Below are 22,819 nucleotides of genomic sequence, written 5' to 3' on the forward strand. Positions count from 1 at the left end.
AGTGCTACCATTCTTGACTTGTATGGCTGCTATTGTGCTATCAATCGCTGCATCAGCTGTTAAAACAGCAAGCTCCACTAAATAATGATAATGGTAGCTGAATCACTTTAAAAGGCTCCTATGATAATATGCATAAGCAAGACAAGGTTGTTATCAGTGTATTCCACTCACCAGGAAACATTGTGTAATGGTGTGAGATTGCTGTCTAAATGTTTGCTTTTTGCGGGGTGAGAGAGGGGAGGTGCTGGCGGCTGGGGAGGGGGAACAGATGGCGATGGCAGGAGATTACACAGACGGTGGCCTATAGTTTAGCCCTGGCCTTTGGGGGTGTGGGAGGAGTGCGGGAACAGACGGCGAGGGGAGGAGAGTAGGAACGGAGGGCATTGCTGTGGGGAGGGCGGAGGAGAAATGCGACGCGACATGGCAGGCAGGGGAGGGGGCGGAGCGGGGGTGTGGGAGGAGTGCAGTGGAGTTACAAGCTACTTAAAAGTGAGTTAAAAGACAAATTCCATGTACTTCAGCACAATTGTCAGACAGTTCTCTTCCCAAAATCCTCTAACTTTGCAGGCAGAGAAAGAAACAAACACCAGTCTCCAGGATAAAATGAGCAGTAATTTGTAGGAAGAAATAAGCTAACGTTTGACCTCTGTATTTGAACGCACAGCACATATGAAATTATAACAATAAAAAAAAAGATTTAAAAGCAAATGTTCTTTGCCAACTCAAGCTCTCACCAGATAATAGCTTGCCCAGATAAAATCTGATTCACCAAAACAAGGGGGTGATTAGATTGTCATGCAACAGAACAGTGACACGGTAAGCGAGCCAAGACCCTTTGTGGGAGCGCTGAAATATTCTTCAGTGAAAGATGCAAATGTATGCATAGGCTGCGACTTACATCTCCTGCCACCTCAAGGCGCACGGGGGCGAATTCCAGCATTGACAGCCGTTCCTGCGAGTAATTTACATTTTTCTTTAGTGTTACACTTTACGATTGCTAAATTTCGAGAACAGATTCAACCAAAGCGCAGCTATTTAAATGAGACGTTTTCTTCAAATAGGAAATGCCGCATCAATGGTTCGAGCCAATTAGGAAGTGAAAATCCAGTCCTCTTTAAAAATGGAGAGGGAAAGGTTTGTGAGCGCTCGTTTAGCCGAGGTTATGGAAACTATAAAAAAAAATGTGACGATGAAAGAATGCTTTTAAGTAGGACCTTAAAGCATAATTCTGTGAACGGTATTCCTCTACCTTAGGCTTCTCTTCCGTTTATTAAAAATGATTTACCTACATGCCATTAATAAGTTAAAAAATGTTTTCCAAATGCAAATAAAAGCCACAGTATGGCTTTTGCAACCACAAGGCGCTGCGGCTAACTGGAGATCTGACCTGCATCCCTCGGAAGCAATTAAAAAGCAGCTCTGTGGGGGCTTACCGAGCTTTAAATCAGCAGCCCGGGAGAAGTTTGACAATGTGCATGCACCCAAAAAAAATAATAATAATAACATTCCATTCTTTGGCCGTACGTGGAAAAAATGCCATGTGGAAGTGGTTTCGAGTCCTCTCCTGGGTCGCGATTCAGCTCACAATCTCGGCAATAGACTGGAATGTGAATAAAACTGCCAGAAATGTGAGGTGATTTGCCTGGATGTTTGAAACCTTCTTGCTCTGTTGAAAATGTCTCTCTCTCTCTTATATAACATGCATTTACAGAGCGCCACTTTACCCCACAAGATCTCGCGTGCTGCTGTTGACAGATAACAGATGTTTACTGTTATCCGACTCGGTGGTACTTGACGTGTGGCGGGACTGGACTGCTAGCAAGCAGAATTTCAGTATTTGGGAATTATGCATGAAGGTGAGAAAAAATGAAAACGTACTTGAAAGAGCAAATTCAATGTAAGGGCACAAAGACAGGAGTTCGTAGAAGTAAGGAATGTAGAAATAATTGAGAATAGGAGTGCATAAAGGGAAGGAAGAAAATGAAAGCAACTATTTTTAGAAGCTCCGCATTCCGTGATTATGCATGGAGTAAAAGTTTTGAACGCGACATGGCAGGCAGGGGAGGGGGCGGAGCGGGGGTGTGGGAGGAGTGCGGGAACAGACGGGGAGGAGAGTAGGAGGAGGAGAGTAGAGGAGGCACGGCCTAGCGGCCGTGCAATCAAGAAGTGAGGGGGTGGAGTTAGGGGAGGCTGTGAGAGAGTAGGCAAGGCAGGCGGCTGGGGGCATGTGCACGCGCATTTAAGCTCAATGCGCATGCGCATTGAGCTTAAATTTCTCGTGCACTGCAAGGAATCGCCACGATTCCTTGCAAGTTGGGGATAAAGAGTGGATAAGCCACCATAGACTCGCAAGCTCGATGCGCATGCGCATCGACAGGCGAGACCTAAAAAGGGGGAAGTAGAGAGAAGTGATGGCCTGCAAATGTGGAATCTGTATATGTGTTGCTTGAGAGTGGTGCTCAATAGGTTAATATCAACTAAGGACATACTTTTTAGTTCATTTGCCAAAATCAAACTACGGAGGCAGTTAGGGAGACAACAAAGCCAGGTCACCTATTAGAAATGCCAAACCATTAACCTAATATGCATTTCTGAATTATAAGTGCAATCAAATACAGGTTTGCCTGAGCTGTTTATTCCCCATTGTCACTGTTTTGTAGTTGGGCAGGTATATCGTACTCTGCTAGGCACTTTATTTAGGCATGTTATGTGCTTTAGTTTGAGTGCACAGTTTCAAGATCTGTTTACTTACTGCTAATGCAAACAAGTGGGTGGTGCCGATTAGTTAAAAGCCTTCATTTCCAGCCGACCTCAAGGTTGCCTGGTATACTTGCATGTTCTTCATTTATTTAGTGGCCCTGCCACCTAATGAAATGCCTCCACTCTCTCCCTCAGTTTCCAGAGACAGCATTCTAATTGATAGGATAAATTCAGTAATATTCTTGCATGCTCAAGATAAACACTTGTATGACAGGCTATAAATATAGCTTTCAAGCACAGGCCCATGCTTCCTCTGCCCTGTCTTGGGATAGAGATGTGTCCCTTGGATTCTGAGCCCTCCACCTGTGACAAGAATAACCTGCACATCTTCACCTGGAAGCCAGAAGCACCTCTGATTTCCTTCCCTTTGAAGACAGCTTTCAACAATCATCAAACGCTGGAACCTGGTCAATAAACCGGCACCGCCATGCCCCCATCACCTTAACTTTAACCGTCTTTATGCTATAATGCTGCAGATGTTCCAGCCCATTACACAGACCTCAGGTAAGTGCACCAACCAGGCGCTTCTAATTTTAGTATCCCCTTTATCTTTAACGACACCCTAGCAATCAGAGTTTGTATAAGAAAGCCTTGGCTTAAGGAAAAGGACTACTTGTGTGAAATAACATGACATTAAGGACAGAAAGATTTCAGTATAATCTGAGCAGAGTCTAAAGGATAGGCACTTCGGATTCAGTGCAAAGCTCAGTTCTCAAGTGCCTGTCACATGGACTGTGATTCGTATTTGCTATGCATCATTTGGAACTTGCACCTCAGGCTCATTGTGAAGCATTCATGTATGGTAGTCTGAAGTGATTGTGTGCTTGCTGAAGAACACCTCTTGGGACTGAAGGAGTGCATCTTGCCTCTAGAACTTACGGGGTCCTGCTCAGAAGGATTAACACCCACCAACCGTCCAATGCATGGGAGCTAAAATGACACCAGTGGCCCTATTAAGTATAGGATGCACTGCCCCTGTTCGCACCATGACGCATCTCAAAGCAGGTGCACTGGGTGCAAACAGAGAAAGTGCACCCTATAACATTGAATGCGCTGCCCCCAGAGCTGCTGCAAACTCACGCTGCCCTGAGGGCAGTTCATTCAAGTGAAAAACAGAGCTGCTTTGAAGCAGCCGCTCTATTTCACTGTGCAGATGGCAACCCGCCTACACTTTTAAGAGGAGACTGACCTCCCCTTGCAGGAGGGTGCAGTTCGTGACTGCACCAGCCCTTAGGGGGAGATCTGGGAGGGGTGGGGGCCCTAAGATCCCCTGCCCCCCCCCCCCCTCAGGAGGTCTGCCATCAGGGGGGGTACGGACAGTGTGCGACCCAACAGCATGTTTGCCTCTGGGCCCAGGTCTATAATACAGCGCAGGCGAGGAGGCAAAGGGATTACCTTATTTGCATGGGGCCCCAACTCCATGCAAATGAGGGACCACCCTTCGGTGATAGAGCTGGTGCCATATGTATGCCAGTGCTATCTGTATTACAGAAAGGGCCACACAAGCATCTGTTGCCAGTTATATAATAACAAGGCGCCCTAGGGCTAGCAAAGCGGGTGCACATGCCCTTAGTGCCCGGGGGCATTTACCATAATACTGCCCCAGAAGCTTCACTCATTTGCGCCAACTCCCCTTCATCCCAAGGGATAGGCCCTGGTGCATGTAATCGCAAGGGGAGCTGGTGGAAGATATTTGCTTCCACAGAAGTCCTGGGAATTTAGGTGCACAGACTCTTGGTGTGACAAATTCATTCTAAAGGTCAGTTATTAAGAACCACACAATCTTAGTAAAAAGTAACGTGATCATCAAATGTTTTTGAGGAGGATTTGGTAAGTGCCTCCTGATCAAACATGCACACTGTTAAACAGAATTTACTCAAGGATTTCCTAATCATTAACCAGCCAACTTAAAAAAATATTGGGAACTATTCATAAAGAATGTAGTAAGTCTACACTTGCATCCAAATGTTGATTTAATACTTTCTAGGATTCTCAGACATTCACAGGAATCCACGTGCAAAGCTGCCCTATGAGCAGGTTACCATGTGGATTCCTGGAACGGTAACGTCATCTTCCCATCTGAACCCTACGCCTGTTGCGTGGAGTTCTCCAGAACAGAGAACTCTGCACAGCGGAATAAGAGCCCCTGTGCAAATGCTTATTTAATTTCTTTCTTATCCACAGAGAAAGTATTCTCCCTGTTGAGAACCCTCCCTCCTCTAAACCCACTGTCAAATATGGTAATAAGTTAGTAGTAAGCCATTCTCTCTCACCCTGTAAAGGGATTTTTGCTAGCTCTTGTATGAATTAAATTCCAGTCATTATTAGGGTGGCATGGGGAATGAGAAGAGTTTGCAAATGCCTACGAATGTTCTTGTTTGTGGGTGTTCATGAACTTCAAAGGCTAGCCATGATTTGGAACAGCACTTCATCTGACCTCATGAATGAGAGCACGGAGACCACCTCACCCATGGTGGAAATATTAGCACACATACACGAGTTTATACTTGGCAGGAATCCCCCGTGTGCATTTATGGAAGGTGTAAAACAGGTAAACTCAGTTGTAAACAAACATTTACTATCAAATTTACCTTTGTGAATAGTCTTTGCTTTTAGGTCTGGCACAGCCAAGATTTTTTGATTTTCCTACTTACAGGGGCTTTGAGCCAGCCCGTTCCTCCATTGGTTTGTTGCGTCTGTCCACTTTAGCTAGTAGCTAACTTCATTGTGAGTGACTGTCTGTGGATCTTCTTGTGAAAGAGCAGAAGGTACAGTGGTTCTCTTCAGTGCCAGGGACGTCTATGATAATTTGCACTTTTGAGACTACCATCAATATTTTGCAATTAGCCAATGATGTTTTGTATTGGTGAGGGCCCACAGCAGCTCGCCCACAAATAGGTTTTACAAAAAACATCAAAAAAACACCCACTCCATAGCAAAAAAGGTTGGCAGCAGATGCTACACATATTGGTTTGTTTAGTCTGGTACTAGGGTGAGGAAGGGATTCAAAACAGAGGTATTGAGAAAAGAATGGCCTTTTAAGAAGAACTTCCAAAAAATCAATTGGAGAAGTGTAGAGGAGATTATAGAATCACCCTCCAGAACTAGACTTGTAAACAATGGGATTCTATCAATGTGAGTGGTGACTAATTTTATATGATTATGTATATTTTCTAAACTCGTGGATACACTGCAATGTGAAAATTAGGCCTCTCTGCGGGTGGCAGAATGAGGGCACTGTGTGTTTTTAAAATACCCCTCACACACTATGAATCCCATAGTGCCATTTTCCCATCATTGGGGTCTTCCCGTCACTCTACGGGGCGGGGCGGGCTTCGACCTATGAGTGACGCGGGAGCACTTATATTTTTAACAATAGGCTATGTGATGTGATGAGGATAGTGATATGTGTTAGGGAGTGTGGGGACCTATTTACGTGAATGGTAGTGTAAAAAAAGGTAAAAATTCCCTGGCTAGTCGAAAAAATTAACTTTAATGGCTTCGCAAGCTGGGAACATTAAAATGGGGGTTCGTAAGTAGAATTACAAGTGTGGTCTACTTTGTCGACATGACATGTTTCATAGGCAGACCCCTCCTGCCTACTCATCAGGACCTCTGTTGATCCCTACAAAAATACTCAATTCTAAACTAAATGTTAAATGCCTATGGTGCCTATGTCATTGGTGTATTAATGAGTACAAAAAAACATTGTGCTGCGCTGGCTCCATACTTTGGTCTGTAGTTCTTGGGAAACCTCTACAGTCTCATCAATCATCCTACGCCCAAGGCTTGCAGCAGTTCCGGTCTTGAACCTGAACTACTGAGAATAATTAAACAAATGTACCCAGTGTGTCCCACAGAGGTATACACGAGAACTTTAACTGCATTTGCAACTTAGAAGAGACATTGAGGATTCTGTTAAGGAAGGTAAGGAGAACCAGCGGGGAGAGAGAAAAGATGGGACAGGGTCTCCATAGCCTAGGAGTCTAATAGGGGTGGCATCATTTAAGTGACCACAACTAATTTAAAAAGCTGCAACAGTAATCAGTATTCTCATAGCCGCTCTTCGCATTCTTTTCAGGACTAAAATGGAAAACAAGCATAGAGAGAAAAGAAGAATAAAGCAGTCAAAAGAGTAAAACAGGAGAGATATCAGCATAAAGAGGGAAGAGAAAGGTTCAGACTCAAACTAAATTTAAAAAGATGGCGGCAGCAGGATTTTCTAAGAACCATGCCCTATCAGTTATGGATACTTTTGGTGAACAAGACTTGGCCGAGAGCGTTCTGGATAGAGCAGCAGAAGTAGCAATAGTGCAAACTACTCTCCAGAGCTTTCTGGTAGCAAGTCCAACAGATGAGTTGATACAGATCGAGCTTCCAGATAACATTTAAATCCTCCTAAAAGAGTTTACAATCTGGATATACAGATTGATCGGGATATCCTGCACACAGCAGACTTCTGGCCACAAGAACATGACATACTGGCAGAAGAGGATTGGCCTCCCTGAGGGGAGGAAGTAATAAGAGTAGCCTTTCTCCCATAGTATATGAAGACGGAAGGGATATTTGCACCAATGAGTAGGCTATTGGACAAGCCCCGGCCTCATACAGAAACCAAGCAAGGTGGGATAAACATTCTATTCCACGTCATTCCTTTATGTAGTGAGCCCCAAGCACAGGCTCAATACCCCTTAAAGCCAGAAGCAAAGTATGATATAAAAGCAATACTAAACCAACTGCAATATCATGGCATAATGCATTGGCTTTCCGGTCCCGGTCTCAAAACCAGACGGATCCTATAGAATAGTTTTAGAATATAGAAACAAACACACACAAACATGCAAAGCAATATGTTCACATCATGGGTTTAAAGGCCAATAGCATACAGGAAAAGCAAAAAACAACCCAGAATATCTCCAACAGGTTCATCAGTCAGAATACAGCGCATGAAAGAGTATCTAGCCACCTTTAGTTTCAACGGTGTGTAGTACTCATTCAAACAATTGACTACGGGGTAAAAGAACAGCCCTAGTATATTCTCAGTATGCATAATGGAGATCTTACAACCAGAATCCAAGGCGTTATCATACATTGATATCTGTCTCACTGATGAGGATTTAGATGTGCACCTTCTAGAATACAATTAAATTAGCTTTACCAACTCTCTTCAATTAAGTTTTGTGCAATGGCACATTTTGAATGAAACATTCATTTGTGAGCCTTACAATCTGATAACGACATTGAAAACAGCAGCCAATAAAGCTCTACATACACATTAAGTAGTGTGAGGCTACACTAGCCTGTACTTTCACACACATATGTTTGTGCACTGAACGAAGTTCAGGAACCAATCGATGGGAAAGTCCAACTTTGTAGTGCTAGCTAACATGGGATCACCTGAAGAAATGAGTTTATTAGTCATTTGAAGAATACATTGTTTGGTGGTCTCCTCATGGCAGAAGGTAGAGCAGCAGTGCCCTCATGATGGTCTCTTCTATTTGAGTAGATTTCATGAAGAGCAATATTTACAGCTTGATACCTTGTGATGGGGAGTAGGGGGGGCAGATGACGATTAACAACGTTCAACACTGCATTGTAAACACACAAACTTGGGCCTAAATGGTGTAACTTGGTTATAACCTTGGTCTAACCTGTATGAAACGCCCTCAGCTAAAAGATGCAGCTCTAAAGAGCTCGTAACATGTTTCAAGCGAGACTGAGGGGAGAAGAAGCGCCATTGGCCATACTTACGATTGCCAGGATCATATGCACTGTACTCCGCCATAAACCCCTTGTCCGTAAATGACTCATCGGAGTGGAACTTGACTTCGAGGGAGGAGCTGCTACTGGTAAGTGCTAGAAATGAACGTTCACCACAATACCTAGGGGTAAAGAACACACCGGATTAGATCAGTGCAACTTGCCCTCTCCTGGATTGCTATGTCCAGTTCGAGGGACCATCTTTCAGTCAATCACCGCTCATGTACCGCTCAACTCAAAAGGACACCAGGAACATACTTCACGTTGTTGACTTCAACAAAATCCTTGGTGCATTGAGGGTCCAAGACATCAGGCTCTTTCAACCGAAACATTTTGAACTGGACTCGGACATAGAGATTAGAAGGCACCTGTACGAAATACAGAATGAACATATTAGCTCACTTACCAGTTCAGAGCTCCAATCAATGACTTGGGTTGCAAACTCAGCGATACAATAGACAATCTTTTCGATTTTGTTACCGTAAACTCCAACAGTCCTACTCTACTGTGGTCCCCATCCCCCTTCCATGGATAATGGTTTATACCCTGCAGCTCAAGCTCAGTTCATTCACATTGAACACAGGTACTGACCCTTGCCCATGTAGCTAAGAACCTTTTCATCAAGAAACTCAACCATACTCACCTAGATTTTCATACCCAATGTGTGTCACCTGGCACTTCTACCCTTTTCAGAGACTGTGAGTCTTCATCAAAAAAACACAGGTGCTGGTAATCCATAACACTGCGCTTCCACTCAAAACGTCAATCAGGTTCCATCCCTCGAATGAGAAACTGTGTTCATTCTGTACTCCCAGGTTTCACTGCCACCATGAGACCGGGTGCAGATGTCCTACCCGCTAATATCTGCATTATCAATCCCATCGTCCCACACATGGCTTCACCTGCCATAAAACCGGAAGTAAATTTCTACTGCAGCTGTTCTCTCACTGTGAACTACGAGAACATGCAAAATCTAAAACCTCCATTCTCACCATGAAAGCATGCTTTACCACTTCGGCTCCCCCCCCCCCCTTAACATCACGAGGCTATGCTTTGCACACAGTTTCCCACCCCACTGTGAAACTTGTAGCCCATGCCACACCCATGTCTCCACTGTAAAACTTTTGGCCAGCCTTTTTTTGGCCACATGCTCCTCTCCCATCACAAAAGTTAAAGGACACGTTTGCCTGCCCAACCTCCTCCCCACTGAAAAACCTGTAGCTAATGCACATCCCATGCTCCTCTCTTACAAAGAAACTTCGATGCAAAACTACCCTCCTCCACCACCCAAACTCTTTTCTTACCGTGAGAACCTAGGAGTCGTGCTCTATCCCCACCATGTTCTCACCCATCATAAAACCATGAGGCCAACTTTGAAACTCAATGATGTAATCCTACCTTGAAACCTACAGACCATGTGCTACTATATAAAATGCACCCATCTATGAAACCGATGGTTCCCTGCTTAGCCCCATAAACTCCACCCCAACCTGAAACCTGCATCGATTCTCAACTGCCCCGAAACACCCTCTCCAGTCATGAGACCAGCAGCCCATGACTTGCTCTTAATCTCTCATCCAACCATAAATATTGCTACTTATGTTTTCTTAAGCACTAGAAACCGTGGGCCATTAAAACCTCAGATCCATGCTGTACACCCCAGTGTACCGCCTTGTAATGCAGCCTTGTACCTACCCTCCATCCCACCATGAAACCTGACCATTCCATTAAAATCCTCACCAGTCTCATAATACTCTACTCCAAGAATAAAAGATGGCGGCTGTGCTTTCCATGAAGCTCCAGAACGCTGTGTAGTGCTCTCCTGGGTATCACCCAGCCATGAAGCCTGGGACCCCTGCTAAAGCCCATCATGAGATAATTGAGCTCTAGACACCATATCCCTTGGACACATGCAAGTCCATACTCTACTCCACCATAACATCTCAGCCCGGAAGCCCATACCCCACTTCCACATTCAGGCCCCACCATCATGCTGAGACCAGTTTTCTTCCACACTCCAGCGCCATATCACATGAAGCATGCGGCCAATGTAAATGTATGTAAATGTATTTGAGCTTATATAGCGCACAGCTACCCGCAGTGGGTGTCCCGGCGCTTGCTTAGGGAACCCGTCCTGGTATTCCCCTGTGAGATAGCCCCGGCAGGGTATCCGCACACCCTTAACCTTTTTCTCTACCTTCACTACCACACAGAGCATTCGTCTTTTAATCACACTTACGCAAAAGACTTATAGATAGAATGACCGAGCCAGGCAGCGTCTCACCTGAATAGTCCAAGTGCAGTCAATGTTGGGAGGGTAGAAGTCAGGATAGTGAGGAGAGGTGAAGTTCCCAGTCTGTGAGATCAGGGTCTGGCCACAGCCTACGGGACACACAGATTACGTATGAAGGATAACATTATAGGAGGAAGGAATAGGGTACATCTTCTGCTCTTTATGCATAGGAATACAGAACACAACCTTAAGGCCCCAACACAACAGAGAAAGAAGCATTTCCTCAGACTGCAGTAGAGTACATCGCTGCCCTTCCTACAACTCACTTAGATCCAGGATATTGAATGGAATTATAAAAGTGATGCTCTCTACCAAAATCATTTCAGAATTTTAAAAACCAGCCAGTGATTTACATCCTCAGCACCTCCAAAACAAGGTTAAAAGCGTAAAGCTGCAATTCAAGAACTCATAAAGTGAGGTTAGCATATTTAAATGGAAATACACTTTAAATCTAGTATTGATAAGGAGTGTTACAGATTCCACAGGCTGCCTTGCTCACCCGATTCCACATTTCACAACGCTTGTATCCTCACTTTGCCAAAAAAGCGACATTCTGCCATGGTTAATACAAGAGATTAGGATTAGAATAAGGACGAACAGTTTCTATTAAAATAGCCCACTTGGTTGAATGCCAAGGCAGAGCTACAGAGGCCCCTCAGATGTTTTTCTGGGGCCAAGGTCTGTAATTTCATGAGGGCCCCTTGCAGGTTCCCTCTAGCACACGAGGACCTAATTTGAGAGGAAAACAATGTCCTTGGACATGTTTCGAGGCAGCACCAGTTTGTGGTGTCGCTTAGTAGTGACTGCGGATACCAGTCTCATCACGAGCCCCTCACAAAAGCTGGCTACGTCTGCTTTTGTGATACATAAATATATTTAGCTGCGGAAGCCCGAATCCCAGCAAAGAGCAGGGCCTGGAGCAACATTGACTACACAGACCTCCCCCCACCCCCTTCCCTCCCATTGGGCTGCCCAGGAGTTTCTAATGAGTGTTTTGTTGGAGGATAGTGATTTTGCTTGTGGTGGTTTTGAATCTTCCAGTAGTGAACAGGATGTAGTGTACGTTCTTAAATAAGTGTGATTTCCTGCCTGTGGAGCTGTATACAGCAGCTCTGAAAGTTATACTTCATGCTGGTGACTATTTTCCAAAAGCTTTGAAATGTTAGACACATAAAAATTGTACACATTTTAAATGAGGTTATAGCCATGAGAAATATAAAGAAAATGAAAGAGTTGCTCAAGATTGAGAGTGGCCAAAGGTACCTAGATGGGCTCAGAGAGAGGAGTCTGGATGTGATGGCAATGAACTTTATCACAGTTAACAAGGAAATTTCTCTGAGAGATTCTGTTGGATGTTCAGTGTAAGTTAACAAACACTGGGAAAGCTATTAGATCTGCCCTATGCAAGAGGTTTTGTCAATGTCTTTTAGCCACCTATGTTGTACACCAGTGTGACTGCTGTTCAGCATGGCTAATTGTCAGTGGAGTGGGGTAGACTGGAGTGCAGTATATTAGGGTAGATTGAAATACGGTAGGTTGGGGGTAGAGTGGCGTGCATAGAATGGGGAGGAATGGGTGGATTTAGGAAATGTTGGGTAAATTGGAATGGGGTAGATTGGGTGGATTATAGGAGGATAGATTTGAATAGAGTGGGGGTAGATTAGTGTCGTTTAGCGGGGTAGAGTGGAGTGGGGTAGACTGGAGTCAGTGGGTTAGACTGGTGTAGGATGTAGTGGGGAAGAATGAGGTGGAATGGGGAAGAGTGGGATAGATTGGACAGAATATAGTAAGGTAGGTTGAGTGGAGGTAGATAGGGGTAGTTTGAAGTACAGTGGATTGGAGTGGGGTAGACTGGGTTCAGTGGGGTAGATTGAATTGGGGGATGGGGTGGAGCAGGGTAGACTAGGGTGGAACAAGGTAGACTGGGATGAAGCAGGATAGATTGCTGGCAAGTAGATTGCAGTTGGGTAGAGTGGAGTGGGGTAGAGCGGGTGCATTACAGTAAGGTAGATTGGAATGAAGTTGGGTAGATTGCAGTGAAATGTGGTAAGGTAGACTGAGGTAATTTGGAGTGGGACAGATTGGGTTCAGCCGGTGATGAAGGAGCAGATCCAGTCCAGGGCAGTTCCCTGTATGCCGGCGTCATGGAGTCCGGCAGTGAAAGTGCCGTGGGAGACTGTCGAAGGCTGCAGATGGGTAGGCCCAGTAGGATGAGGGCTGGTGGGTGGCCCTGGTTGAGTAGGGTGTGGATGTCGTCCGTGGTGATATGGAGGGCAGTCTCGGTGCTGTGATTGCTGCGGAATCCGAATTGGGAAGAGTTGAGGATGGAGTAGTCTTCATTGAAGTCCGTGAGCTGGCTGTTGACTATCTTCTCTGTGATTTTAGCCGGGAAGGGGAGGAGAAAAATGGGTCTGTAGTTTTTGAGGTCTGGTGGGTCTGCGGAGTGCTTCTGGAGGAGAGGCTGGACTTCTGTGCGTTTCCAGCCATCAGGGAATGTCCCGGATTCGAAAGTGGTGCTGATGGGGAGTCGTAGCTTTGTTGCTATAGCACATCCCAGTACGGTCACCAAGCTGTCCACTAACAGCAGAGTGCTATACTACCTACTGATCCTGGTCTTGGAGGCCATAATTGGCTGCTCCATGAACTACCTCTCAAGCCCTTAAGCATTACGCTCCAAATGAAACTTGTGCCCTGCCAACAAAACATTCACATCACCATGTGCTGCATCCAAGTTACACTCCATTCAAATATTACAACTCCTAACTGGCTGATATCTGCTCAGTTTTAGAAAGTGCTCAAGGAAAACCTTATCTAACAGTCATAAGTTGTTTTATCTGACTGTAGCCTCTGTAGTTCTATAAATATGTATGCAAGTTGAGCATGTATTTTTGTTCAACAATCACCAGTACCTCTTTGTATTCCATTCAAACCTGCTGCGTGGTACTGAAGATATGAACAGAATTTCTTGTTGAAATGCTTTAAACGGGCAATAACATATTATGCATTTTCAAGTGACTGACTACCGGTCTATATGTTGGGACTCGAAATATACAACTATAGGCCTTTTTAGCTAGTATTAAGAAGTAGAAACCTCCCTTTTAGAACTTCGTTATGCAGTATGAATTATGGGTTGGAGTTTGGCGGGGGATTATATATTGACCGATGAATCCATAGATCAAGGGGCCAGGTTAGGGATGCATCAGTAGACAGGCTAGCTGAACATCAAAAGGAGTATCTGCTGGGTACAAATGTCTGTAAATGTAAATTGATACTTGTATAGTGCACTACTCACCCGCAAGGGTCTCAAGGCGCTTGTACGAATACCGCTGTGGAACCCGTCCTGGCTCTCCCTGTGAGGCATCCACTCCTGGGCACCCCCAGGGTGAAGGCCAGGCATCCTTAGCGTTGTGGGGGCCGTTGTGGAGATTAAGCAAGCTATTGCCCAGAGTGGGACTCTATGATTAGAATAGGCACCGAGGCGAGAATTATCAGGTCCGTGGAATTTTTGAGTCCAAGACCCGCCGAGGCGGGGAATTGAACCCTGGTCCCGGGCTAGACCTCTGCATCAGGGTCTGCGGCTCTAACCATTGAGCCACACTTCTCCACTATGTCTAAAGCCCTTCTAGTTTGGAGGCATAATCACTTGACTTCTAGTCCTATGGACTCATTGAATATTCCATCAGGGACACCCATGACCCGGAAAATCATGTGAAGGCTAGGCCCAGTGCAGTTCTGATGAGGATTTGAGGAGTAAAGAGGTTCTAAATGTTCATGACACACAGGCTTCCCAGAAGAAGGCAACTGTGGAACAGCTTCCTGAGAGGGGGCCACTTCAGAAAAATATATAGTAAGCTATTTGGATGAGGTTAGTACTTTCCTCACGGTAACCTTGGGGATGCAGCACTTAATTGTTCCCTCCACCTCTTCAGATACAGGACCTCAGGTGAACAACAAATACTAATTGTTATAAAGCATGCACTTCTCTAGAATTTCCCAGTCTGCTGGTCTGCTAAAGACCTGAGCCTTTAAGATTCAAAGGAGCTGGAAAACTGTTGATTCTTATAATGTATGTGTCCATAGATTTTGTATGTAGTGTTACTTGTATAGTGCCAACACAGAAGGTAGCAATGTTGAGTCGAACAATGGAACGTAGGTCAAGGGTACCAAATTAATTGCTTGCAAAGAGGCAGATAAAATTAAGTTCTACTGTGTACGGCCAATGCTCCTGGAAGAGATGTGTCTGCTATTTCTGAATTGCAGGAGGTTCAGAGCAGTTCCAAAGTCCACCGGGTTGTTGTCCTAGATTCAAGTGGGGACAGCTGGAGGAATTGAATCTTTGGTTGTTGAGATTTGTTGGTCATCAAGAGGAAATGAGTCTTTGCCTGGTTAAGCTTTATTTGATTCTGGGATGAGCTGTACTTTATACCAGTTTCTGGATTAGCTCATGGCGTTTTTGCGACAAAATTTCACCAGTGGAGGGTACTCTGCACTGATGTGGAGAGACGTTGTACATTAATGGACCTTCAGGTTGCTGTCTGCAATTATGGATCTGAGGGTTCCATGTAGAAGCTTAAGATTTTGGAATAGTGTATGGAACCTTTATGTTCTCTAGAGGAGAAATGGAGTTTCCGGGAGCTTGTGTGTACTCAACAAAAGATTGTTCTTGCAGATCTGCTCCAGAGACCACTGGGTTGAAACAACTTTTTGGATGATTTTTGTCTAGTAAACTATAGGCCGGACGGGGTAAATGCAAAAGGTTTCTTGACTGAGGAAGGAGTTAATGTGGTGAATTGTGGGGAGGACATTTTCTTGACTAAATTTAATGATGCTGGTAGAGTTTCATCTTGGTTGCAGGTGGCCTTCAGCAAGTCAAGATGTTGTTTGCCTTGCAATAAAAAGTCAAAGGCGGTCTACATGTGGGTGTGGTGTTGGTAGCTGGGAGATGGTGAAGATGTCCGTTTCATGTTGTCAATGAGGTATCCGATCCAGTTGATCTTCACAGTTAAGCTATTGATTCAATTTCTAAACAGATGGACTGCAGGGGCCTGGGGGTGTGTTCTTTTTTGAGGCAAGCTGTACCTCCAAAAAGCATACAAAACCAAATTTCCAACAATCTGGAAGATTCCTTGGCCTGGCTGGTGGCCACAGAGGATGCTTCTCCATTGTGTAGAACTGACAAACATATTACATGGAAACAGAAGGTAGTCCATGCAGCAATAGGATTTGATATTTCCTTTCATGCACATGTAGTACACTCATTGCTGCATGACTATCAAATGGCAGTGTCGGTCTGGAGGGCATACCATAATGTGGTCATTATAATGAATGAAAAACAGACCCAGTTTCAATATGAAATTTCCTTCAACTTTCTAGGAGGCTCACCACTAACTTTAGTTTACGCTGTGCCAGTTGTCCATTTGGTCTCCTCACATAGTAGAGAAAGGTCAAATAGAAGACTATGCATCTCAGATTACCCATTTCAGGCTTGTAAAACAAGATGTACATGGTTCTAAGTGGTCAGTGGCCTTCTGACAAGGGCCTTGCTCTTCATCATGGAGTACCCTTCTCACAGGCCACAATCTTAGAAAAGAATACACAAAGACGAAAAAAGAGCCAGTTTTCTAAAAAAGGCTACAGGGTAAAAAGTAAAATGGATCCCATGAATAAAAATCTTAGACATCTTTTCTTCGATATCCACCAACGGCAAAAATATTCCTCTGGTGCTCTGTGTAAGTGCCTCCTCTGGTTGTCAGAGCTTTCATCTTACCTCTGCCTCATGTAAGACGAGCTTCAAAATAAAAAGGGAGACAGATGTGCCAGCAAGAATGTACCTCCCAATCACAGCTGATGTGATACCTAGAGACCAAGCAACCACGGCACAGACAGAACTTTCGAAGCAACTCTGCAACAGAAGGTAGCATCCCCAACATCCAATACCTTCCAACACCCCTGCTGGATGTCCAACCTTAAGAAGCAAATAGTAATTTTGGAAGCGGTGGTCCACCGCTACCCAGCTCATCCAAAAACTTTCACCATCTTGATGGCTCTAAGCTGCTGCTGGTGATCTTATTTGGTGCCTGTGATCTCTCCAGCAAGACACACTGGGATGTTTCACATGATGTGACCGAATGATGAGGTACCCCTTTTTCCCATGGTGCGCGTTACCCTTTTATCCTTTACAGAGAAAATCAGCAACTCACGGACTCTGTAGTGCTCTTAATACTCTAATCTGCTTTCACATTTTTGAAGAGTAGGGAATTGAGACTGGGGACAAAGTGAGATGCCCAGGAGCACACAAATGATGAGACAAGTAACTCCAGTTTAAAATACTGATCTACATTATCAGATTCCTCTGGATACCTGTGAAATTGGTAGATGTCAGATTCTATATTTTACGATGTGGACTAGCCCAACAATCCTCTACCCCAGCAGGTGTTCAAATGGAAGAGTCCACTCACTTTTCTTAAAAAATAGATGGAATACACGTTTCAAATCACGTTTGCGAAGGTTACTTGCCCACCTCCACCAGGCAAGAGTTAGATGCAAGCATTCACTCACTTATCTTAGGAACCTGTGAGAACTGCACTTGGAATCCAGGAGCAGAACCACTACTGTCAGTGACCAAGGTCATCAGAGCTACGCTCCCCGAAGACATCACCGCCAGTAGATTGGATGGAGGCCGGTTACCGCATTTCCTGAAGAAAATAGGGAGAAACATCAGGCTATGGTATCACTGTCCAGCTATAAGGAGACAGTGGGGAGCAGGAGAAAGTAGGATGAAGGAGAGTAGGCAAACTCTAATGGGCACAGAATGTCAGAAATTACTCTATCAACATAGAATTGTGTCGAGATCCCTGAACAGAGGACCGGTCCCAGGAATAAGGAGTGATAATGTGCTGTTTGTAGGCATCACCTCTGTGTTAACAGCTGCAGAAGCATCAAGTATTGAAGGAGCAGGGGTGGTGCAGTTGCGGGTAAAGAGTATTCGTTGCACATTAGGAGCTTCAAAATTGTTTAAATGGTGGGAATGTGGTGACCTGGCAGAGCATTAAAATTCTAGCGGGTGTAAGGAAACTGCACTCACTCAGTAATTATTCTTTTCCTCTCTGGAGCTAGTGAGTCAAATATGTCGACAAATTCATCACGACAGCTATCCTCGATGTTGAAGGTGGGGAAGGTCAGGCGGATAACATTGCCTCGGTCAGCGCGGAGCAGGTACTGGCAGCGGGCATTAGGTGGGTACCCAGATGGGAAGCCAGGTGAGGAGAACGTGGTGGACTGGCCAATGGGCCCTGCCCGGTAGCTGAAGAAACAGGAGCCTGGAAGGGAAGGAAGTAGAAACGTTAAGACAGGTAAGCATGCCCTCAAACTAGAGGAGTGTGAGCTGGTACCACATGCCTGGGAGGACAATCAAAATGGCTCACACAGCATAGACAAATCAGGACCTCACATGGACGCACTACAATTTATTTAATAGGACATCACAACAAATCTACATACCATCTCTGGGCTCTTTCACGTTCCGAGGGTCGGCAGCTGAAAAACACAGAGGTACATTTCAGAATTTCAGATCGTATTCATTATATAAGAGGTGAAAATCTGACCACCAAAGGCTGAGGTGAGAAGAGGAGAATGGTGTCCTGTAGCTCATGTAAAATGAGATCGGATGGAAAGGAGGTTTTAGTCCTAGGCATGTCTAGGAAATTGTTGACAGACCTGTAACCAGGACATGTACTCAGAAAGCCTACAGCTTCAGCCACTCAGAGAAGAGCAGAACCTCCATGAGGCAGAGTAGGGGGTGGAGAAGGTAGGCAGAACATGAACTACATGACTACAAGACAGTGAAGGTGACCTGGGACACAGCCCAGACAACTGTGATGGAGAGGAGAGATGTAGTCTTGTGCCAGAAGGCTAGTGGCAGTTCAGTCTCACCTCAGATGTGGAGAAGGAGGAATGAGCCCCCCTATCAGAGGAAATTGAAGTAGAGAATTCACCTAAGGGAGTAGAGCGTGATGAAAAGTAGGACAGGCCTGTCATTGTTGCTGATTCACCAGAGAATAGTAGTTGCAAACAGGCAGGACTCACCCCAGAGAGAAACCGTGGAAGATTCGCCAACTCCTGCCACAAGGGACAGCAGAGGAATATTAATCTCCAGGAGATTGCTGTCCCCTGGAGATGAGACCTACACGGCGGAGGACTCACCCCAAGATGGAACAGAACATGCTTTAACAGTACACCAGCAGAGAGCAGCAGTGGAGGAGTGGAGGACTCACCGCTAGTGTCCCAAGCAGGGAACTTTTTCCAGACAGCAGTCAAGAACTCAGAACCCAAATGTCCCCACCTCCAAACCCCCAAATCTGACAACAGTTGAGTATCCACCACCAGGTCGCCTAAGAAAGCCAAGGAAGTGCTAGAGAACTCACCAGAGAGGGCTATGTCAGAGACACGCAGGGTCTCCTGCGAGATGGTACGAGTTGGAGTGCGGGTGGTACGCCGCAGGTTCCCATTGATGGCGGACTCGGTGAAGAGCGGCAGGGCACTGGAGTTGGCGTTGGGGACCACAAAGCGGATCCAGCAGTAGGCAATAGTGCTCCCTTCACTGAGGGCAAGAGAGCGACGTCAGTTATGAAAATAAGGATGAGAATGTCAACACCTTATACTCCCATAGACACAAGATCTCAAAGTGTTTGTTTTCCAGTTATATGGAAATGCCCCTCCCTAAGGTAAAAATGTCATTAGGTCAAAATATTATTCTCTTTGGAATGATGTTCCGGCTGACACTTGACGAAGCCAGGCTGTTGAGGACACACCCTAAGGGACCAGTCATGAGGACTCAGCACTAAGGCTGATCAGCAGACCAGAGGACATCACACGCAACTGACTGAGAAGATGAAAATACAGATGGCAAGGGTTTGCAGAAAGGAAATGCTTCATGGACATAAGCAGAACCTTGGATATAGAAGATCTGATCCCATGATCCCATGTACAGGCTGGCCATTAACGAGACATCACGGGAAAGCTCGCCAAGCTTACAAACTGAGAAATAATCATTTATATCATTAAAGAAAACAACCATTTTCCATATTTTCAAGTGATCAAGTGAGGATGTATGTAAGATGATAGGAGTTGCGTGCAATTAATAGAGCGGGTTAGCAATTGGAAATAAAAGAAGGGTGAGTAAATAGGATGGAAGAGAAGGTTGGATAATGTAAGACAGCAAGGAGAGGGTAGCGAGTTTCAAAGCTTTATTCGACATTTGTCATAAAAGCATCCATCCTAACCCTATTACAATAAATACTATAGCTAAAAATACTTTTTTAAAACACATATTAAACAATGACAGTCGAATACTATACATGAATAAAAATGTGTCCTTAATTCATAAAAGTTATTAAAAAACATTTCAAATGGCAATGCATCTGGGACATGGCAACCATATTTCATTTTGTTACATTTAGCAATAAAGTGCGAGTGCGGATTACCCAGGCAAGAAATTTTGCTACAGCAACTACAAATGGAGTGGAGCAGTCAGATTCTAATATTCTAAGTGCTGTCGATTGGCTGCGGGTGCCGATGTTTAAGCAAACTGGCTTTAGCCATTTGCGCCTAGGGCTGGTATATAATGGGCAGCAAAACAGCAGATGGGAGATGTGCTCTATTTGATCCTTACAATGATAACAATGTTCATCCCGCGGTGGGGACCAATGCTTCTTGAAAGCATTCACTGGAAGTGTTCCAACGCGAAATTGGAAATATAGTTTCCTGTCATGTGGGCGTTCAATTATGTCCCAGTATGCTTCACCTGACGGAAACATTTTTATGTCCAAAAAGCGGGATGACAAATTTGGTGCAGATCCTTTGCAATACATTGTTAAATACACCATCTCCCAATACAATTCTTTCAATTTTGTTTTCGATGGAAAACTAGCCACATCCCTGTTACCCCATAGGTGTTCCAGTTTTAACTTTACAAGTAGGCCCGCAGTTCTTTTAACCATACAATACAATGAAAGCGATCACACTTGACAACATCTGACAAGACTGTAGCATAGTGGCTTAGCTCTGGGGTCACCATCAAACGCCTCCAATATAACAGTAGCCGTAGCCATACCCTCAATATTTTTTCTGCCAAGGTCCAATTTTAGTGGGATTATGGGTGTGCTTTGTGGGGCCGTTACAAGCCCTCGCAAGAATCTATTTTCTGCCCGCCCCAACTCTCCTAGATTTGAAAACCCCCAGAGTTCGGAACCATATAAGCAGGCGCTCAATACTTTCATATTATAAATTTCAAGGGCACAATTTATTGGTTTTGTCAGCGAGGCTCTATGTTTTAGGGCGACTACGCCTGCAAGCTGGCTAAACTTCATTACTGCCGTATTGATGTGCGATTTCCATTTCATATCGCCCTGCAAAATAATGCCTAGATAGGAAAAAGCATCAACTTTCTCAAGCGGGGTGCCTTTGTACGTTATTACACCTTTGAAAGTGGACTGCTGGTTAAGGCACATGAATTTAGTCTTGGTGGTATTCAATTCAAGGCCCCTACTGTCGCAAAATTCACCAAAGGCATTAACCACTTTTTGGAGACCGCTCGGTGTTCGTGAAAGTAGGAGCGTGTCGTCAGCAAACATTAGGACGGGGACGTGAGAACCTGCTATAATTGGGGCGTCGCTTGGAGATTTCTTTAGATAATCAACAATACCATTTATGTAAATAGAAAATAGTGTTGGGGCCAGGACACACCCTTGCCTTACCCCTCGCTCCACCGGGAAGGGCTCAGTTACTTCTCCCTGCTTGCCCCACCTAATTTTGGCAAAGTTGTTTTCATGGAGGCGCACTAGCAGGGTGAGGAGTTCCTGGCTTAAGCCTACATCAGCCACGGTCTGCCACAGTTTTTCTCTTGGGACCAAGTCGAAAGCAGCTTTTAAATCCACAAAGACAGCATACAATGTGCCCTTTTTTAATGTGACATTTCTCCAATAGATGGCTATGAAGTAAAAAACTTGGTCAACACTGCTAGTCAAGGGGCGAAACCCTGCTTGATAGGATGACAGTATGTTTTTTTTCATCAATCCATTGTTGCAGTTTGTTCTGGACAAAGCGCCCCATACGTTTTTGTGCTGTATCAATGAGACTGATGGGTCTATAGTTTTTAGCCAGGGTTTTGTCGCCTTTTTTAAATATAGGGATGATTTCCGCTCCCTGCCATGAAGCGGGCACTTCCCCTCCCATAGCCACTGCATTAGCCAACCATTTAAAATAAGTACACCAGGAGTTGCGGTCAGATAGGAACACATCTGCCGGGATTCCGTCCATACCCGGGGCTTTTCCCCCTGCTACACAATCCAAGGCCGTGCTAACATCTTTTTCATTAAATATTTGGTGTTTGAAAAAGACGGCTGGAGGGGGGGGTCAGAAGTATGTGCTGGGTTTCGGGCATACTGCGGTTGGAAAAACTCAGTCCATTTATTTTTAGCAACATAGTTTTGTGGTTGCGCGGCTGTCCCTCCCCTGTCCCATTTTACTGTGGCCCAAAATAACTTGGAATCCTTGGCTGCGCAAGCCTGTTTCAGTTCGCGCCAGCATTCCTCGTCCCAACGTTTTTCGGCTTGTTTTTGGGTCTGTCTATAACTATCTCTCGTCTTCCTAACTGCTATGGCATTGCCCGTTCTCAATTCAGTGCTTAGGTTAAGTCGTGCCAATCTACAACTCTTGTCATACCATCCTTGTCTTGGTTGTTCTCTTTTGACTCTGTTTGAATCTACTGTTTTAATTAAGAAGCTTTGGAGTTTGCAGAAGAGGTTTTTATGAACCTCCATCATGTAGTCCTGGAAGTTAGGCTTCCCATAGTGGGACTTGATGTTATTTACTTTGTCTATCACTATTTTTTTGAGGACCTCTAGTTTTGCTACATCTTCCATCAGCATTCTCCATTTCAGGTGGCGCTGATTGTTTGAACATACAACATCTTGAGTCACCCGTTCATTTTTATTGGTATGTTCTATG

General features: G+C 44.8%; 1 protein-coding gene across 1 annotated transcript in view; it reads right to left on the reverse strand.

Moving 5' to 3' along the window:
- The window catches only part of LOC147701248 (suppressor of tumorigenicity 14 protein homolog), a 134,217-nt gene that overhangs the window by 59,656 nt on the left and 51,742 nt on the right, over positions 1-22,819 (reverse strand). Inside the window, exons 5-11 of the mRNA XM_086929994.1 lie at positions 19,237-19,412; positions 18,314-18,349; positions 17,898-18,132; positions 17,372-17,508; positions 10,805-10,902; positions 8,779-8,888; positions 8,512-8,642 (exon numbers count right to left, since the gene is read on the reverse strand). Of these exons, the coding sequence (XP_086786120.1) occupies positions 8,512-8,642; positions 8,779-8,888; positions 10,805-10,902; positions 17,372-17,508; positions 17,898-18,132; positions 18,314-18,349; positions 19,237-19,412 (923 nt within the window). The remainder of the gene's footprint in view (positions 1-8,511; positions 8,643-8,778; positions 8,889-10,804; positions 10,903-17,371; positions 17,509-17,897; positions 18,133-18,313; positions 18,350-19,236; positions 19,413-22,819) is intronic.

The sequence above is a fragment of the Lissotriton vulgaris genome, chromosome 7 (assembly GCF_964263255.1).
Source record: "Lissotriton vulgaris chromosome 7, aLisVul1.2, whole genome shotgun sequence".
NCBI classification, from domain to species: domain Eukaryota; kingdom Metazoa; phylum Chordata; class Amphibia; order Caudata; family Salamandridae; genus Lissotriton; species Lissotriton vulgaris.